General features: G+C 57.2%; 1 protein-coding gene across 1 annotated transcript; it reads left to right on the forward strand.

Moving 5' to 3' along the window:
- The first annotated feature begins 741 nt into the window (after window positions 1-741).
- On the forward strand, window positions 742-4,542 carry FADD (Fas associated via death domain). Its single transcript, XM_036875847.2, has 2 exons — window positions 742-1,270; window positions 3,616-4,542. The coding sequence occupies exons 1-2, from the start codon at window positions 985-987 to the stop codon at window positions 3,915-3,917; spliced, it is 588 nt and encodes a 195-aa protein (XP_036731742.1). The 5' UTR covers window positions 742-984; the 3' UTR covers window positions 3,918-4,542.

Genomic DNA, 4,542 nt, shown 5'->3' on the forward strand with positions numbered 1-4,542 from the left:
CGTTATGAACATACTGAAACCACTGAATTGTACACTTTTAAAAGGGTGAGGTATACCGAGTGTGAATTCTCTCAAGTAGATTTTAAGGTAATTCAGATGGTTTCACTCTGCTCACACATCTCAGGGGCAGTAAAGCTGGGCCCTCACAGGCCAGGTGAGGCCCCTAATCTGCTCCCCTCCACCCAGCCCTGCCTCCATGACCATCCTCTGCTCCCCACTCTGCTCAGACAGGCAGGCACCCCCACTGCTCCTGGAACCTCAGTTTTCCTCTGTGCTTTTGCTCTTGCTGGGCTGCCCAGCGCTCTTCCCCTACGCAGGTGGCCCTCCCTCTCCCCACACCTACACACCTGGCTTTGCACCTGCACCTGCGCCTGCATCTGCACCATGAGGCCGGCCTTGACCAACCCCCTGGAGACCGCGGTCTCCACGCCCTCACCTCTTTGCTCGGCTCCTTTCTTCCGCTACCCTGCTCGACCTTCTCATCTATTATATGAATTTGTGTACTTATGGCGTAAGCTCCGCGCAGGCCCGGCCTTCCGCACTTTGTCCCCGAATATGTCCCCAGCACCTACGGCGTGGCACACAATACGCGCTCAACAAACTCCAAAAAAGCATTCAAAAGCATTAATTACTATAATGTTAAAATCAAGTATTAAACATTTAAACCTAAATAAGCTCCAGTCTTTCCTGCACAGAGATGACCCGGGTGCACGAAAGGACGCGTTTCCGCACATGTTAACAAACAGATGCATTTATTATCGGCACACTCCTGGGGAAACGCAAGCCCACCCTCCCAGCCAGAGCCCGGGGCAGGTACCCCCCGCGGCCCAGGTCTGCACCCGCCGCTGGAGGAACCGCACGGCGCAGGCGCAGAGGCAGAAAAGTCCTCTCGGGCTCGTGGCGCATGCGCAGGCCCCGGAACTCTCGCGACACGTCGGGCGAGCGGACGCGGAGGCGACTTCCGGGGGCGCCCCGGCCGCCGCCATGGACCCGTTCTTGGTCCTGCTGCACTCGGTGTCGGCCGGCCTGTCGAGCAACGAAGTCACGGAGCTCAAGTTCCTGTGCCAGGGCCGCGTTGGCAAGAGGAAGATGGAGGGCGTGCAGAGCGGCCTCGACCTCTTCTCCGTGCTGCTCGAGCAGAACGAGCTGGGGCCCGAGTGCACCGTTCTGCTGCGCGACCTGCTCGCCTCCCTGCGGCGCCAGGACCTGCTGCGGCGGCTGGACGACTTCGAGGCGGGCGCGGCGCACGGGGCCGCGCCGCGGGAGCGAGGTGGGCGGGGGCTGGGGGGCAGCGGCGGTTTGTCCCGCTGAGCCTGCCGGGCACCGCGTCTTTACCAGGCTTGCTTTGCGTGGGTTTGCTCCACGCGCGCTGGGACACGGGGCTGCCCACGCGCAGGTGAGAGAACCCGGACTGGAGAGGTTGGCTTGGGTGGCAAAGCACGGACACGCCGCCGCCACCCTCACTATTCCCTCTGTCACCCCGTTGCCCCAGCTAAACGAGAAATTTCTCGGAAGGAAAGGGCGTTGCCAACCTCCTTGGGTGGGGAAAGCGGGGCAGGAGTTAGGTAAGCGGTGCTGCTGCGCTCCTTTCCCTTCTGCCTGTGGATGTCCCACTAATGCCCTTCGGCTGTCCGAGAATAACACCAGCAATAATTCACACGAGGACTGGCAGTGTGCCGGGCACTAGCCTGAGCACTTTACGTTATTTACACAATAACCGGGTTAGTTAGATACTATGTTACCAGTGAGAGGGCTGTGGCCGAGAGCGATGCTAAGTGACTTGCCCGAGGGGCAAGGTGGTGACCGGTGACCGGCTGAGCCAGGACTACCCCCGCAGAGTGGCCTGTGGGGGGTGGGCTCAGTCGCCACACTGTCTGATCAAGTGGCTCTTGTGACTTCCTGCCCTCTCAGGCAGCCCCTCTCCACCCTCACCTGTGGCTTGCAGAGGCTCCAGGAGTAAAAATGAGAACCCGGGTGAAGCAGAGTTTCCCAGCTCCATCCCTGTCCCTGTGTTGGGGGGCTTGAGGGACACCCCTCACAGGCTTGAAGCCATGACCTGGAATCGGGCATTCAGTCACTGAACCAAAACGGATACAAACATGATGCCGTGGTATCATTCCATGAGGACTGGTGGGTGCTTCCTGGCAAGCTGTGCAGCTCTGCCTACAAGCAGGCAAATTCAGGTTTCATACATATGTATACATAGATGTGTGTGTGTGTGCACACATGTACACACGTGGAGCTGGACACAAATTGGGACTTAGGAAAATTATGCTTTTAAGGATATTCAATTTGGGCAGAGAATGCAGATAGGATACAGTCCACAAAGTGTAGGTAATAACATTTGAGGTTTCTACATATATGTCCATTTGTGTTTTTTTTTTTACGGAGCTGTGTTGGAGGACAGTACACAGGTTAACAGCGGGTGTGGTGGCATTGTTAAGAGGCTGTCATGTATCACTCTTACAGAGGCCGTTTCACATAATGGTGAAGAGTGAACTTTGGCACCAGACTGTCAGGGTTTTGCATCCTGGCTCTGCCAGTGTCCAGCTGGATGACCTCAGGAAAATCACCTGCCTTCCCTGTGCCTTAGTTTCCTCATCTGTACAAATGGTCATTATAGCCCTGTGCTATTGGAGCTGCAGGAGCCCGCCAATAGAACGTTGCCCTCCTCGTCTCCCCCTGTTCCAGAAACAGGTTTTTATGGTCAGAAGTGTCCAGCGTGATGGCTTTTCAAGCTTTTATGGTTGATGCCCAGTAAGGATGTGGCCAGCAGGTGAGGATGTGGTAGTCAGGCACCGAACGATGGTGATCAATCCAGGCAGCGTCCAAAGAAAGAATTGTGTGTAGTAGTGTCCTTGGGCTGCCATACAAATTATCACAACTTTGGTGGCTAAACGCAACAAAAATTTATTCTCTCAGCATTCTGGAGTCAGAAGTCTGAGATGAGGGTGTTGGCAGAGCCCCACCCGTCTGGAGGCTCAGGCCAGGCTCCTTCCTGCCTCTGCAGCTCCTAGGGGTTCTGTGTGTTCTTGGGCTTGCGGCCCCCTCCCTCGCATGGCTGCCTCACGTGGCCGCCGCCTCTGTAAGGGGCATCTGTCACTGGATTGGCCCTTGTGGGTGATCCAGGATGATGTCCTCGTCTCAGGATCCCCAGTGACAGCTGCAGAGGCCCTTTTCCAGGTGGGTTAGCCTTGACAGCCCCAGGGTTTGATGTGGACATTCTTGTCAGGGACCAGCACTCACCCCTCTGCAGGGAGGGATGGGGACCACCCCATCTCCTTCTGACGACTCCCATCCCTCCCCTCGGTCTCTCCTGTCCTGAGAAGGTAGGTCCCCTACGGCCTGCACCTGCCAGCTGGTCTGCAGCAGGCTGCACATGTGGGTAGTGTTTTGGGGTGGAGTTGGGGTTTGCCAGGGCAACAGTAGAGACCCTTGTTGGGTTTTCTGTGACCTCCCCCAGCCCTTCTGCTGCTGGGTGGCATGAGCCCCTGTGAGAAGACCTTGTGTGCCCAGCACTTGGATCAGCAGGAGAAGCCCTCCAGGGAGTGTGGGATCACCCTTCTAAAGAGCCCCCCAAACCCCTGGGAGTCATTTCATTCTTTCCCTCCCCAGATCTGCGTGCAGCTTTTGACATCATATGTGATAACGTGGGGAAGGACTGGAGAAGACTGGCTCGCCAGCTGAAAGTGTCCGATGCCAAGATCGATGCCATCGAGGAGAAATACCCCCGCAACCTGACGGAGCAGGTGAGGGAGTCTCTGAGAGTCTGGAAGAACACTGGGAAGGAGGACGCCGCCGTGTCCCACCTGGTGGCGGCGCTCAGGGCCTGCCGGCTGAATCTAGTGGCAGACCTCATCGAGGAGGACCAGCAGGCCCGGGACCTCCAGAACCAGGACCTGGCGCCATGTCCCTGATGTGGGGCTCAGGCGCACCTGCCTTGGGATAACGAGCTGCTCCTCGGGGGGCCAAGGATTCTGAGGGGCCCAGCGCCCACTGACCACTTACTCCATGCCAGGCAGGGCTTTGGACGCTGTTCACATCCTTCACTGACTCCTCGTGATCCCATGAGGGAGACTCCTGAAGGGTTTGGAACCATGCCCAGCACTTGAAGGGCTGTAAAAATCACCGGTTGTTACCTTTATCGCTGGCAGGTGAGGGAATGAGCGCAGAGGGACGGAGCTGGAGGAAGGTCAGCCACGGGGAGCTGGGGTGGGACCAGCAGTCTGGCTGCAGGATCCACAGCGGCTCTGCTGCCCCCACACTCGGCTGGTGGCTTTGAGGCCATGCGTGTAGACACGGCCTCGGGCAGGGGGCGTGGGAACTAGAAGGGCGGAGACCCAGGTGTCCGGAGACTCGGTGTGCGCAGGCGCCAACCCCACTGGCACACCAGCCGTGCTCTACGAGTGTTAGTTCTTGCAAGTGTTGGGATTCCTGTGATTTCACAGATTGTTACTATTTTGTATCAAAATCACTCTTCCTGATAACAGATTTGTTGAGGAAGCTGGATCCTGTAATTATAAGAAGTAATCTCTGCTTCTA

The sequence above is a fragment of the Manis pentadactyla genome, chromosome 9 (genome assembly GCF_030020395.1).
Source record: "Manis pentadactyla isolate mManPen7 chromosome 9, mManPen7.hap1, whole genome shotgun sequence".
NCBI classification, from domain to species: Eukaryota; Metazoa; Chordata; class Mammalia; order Pholidota; family Manidae; genus Manis; species Manis pentadactyla.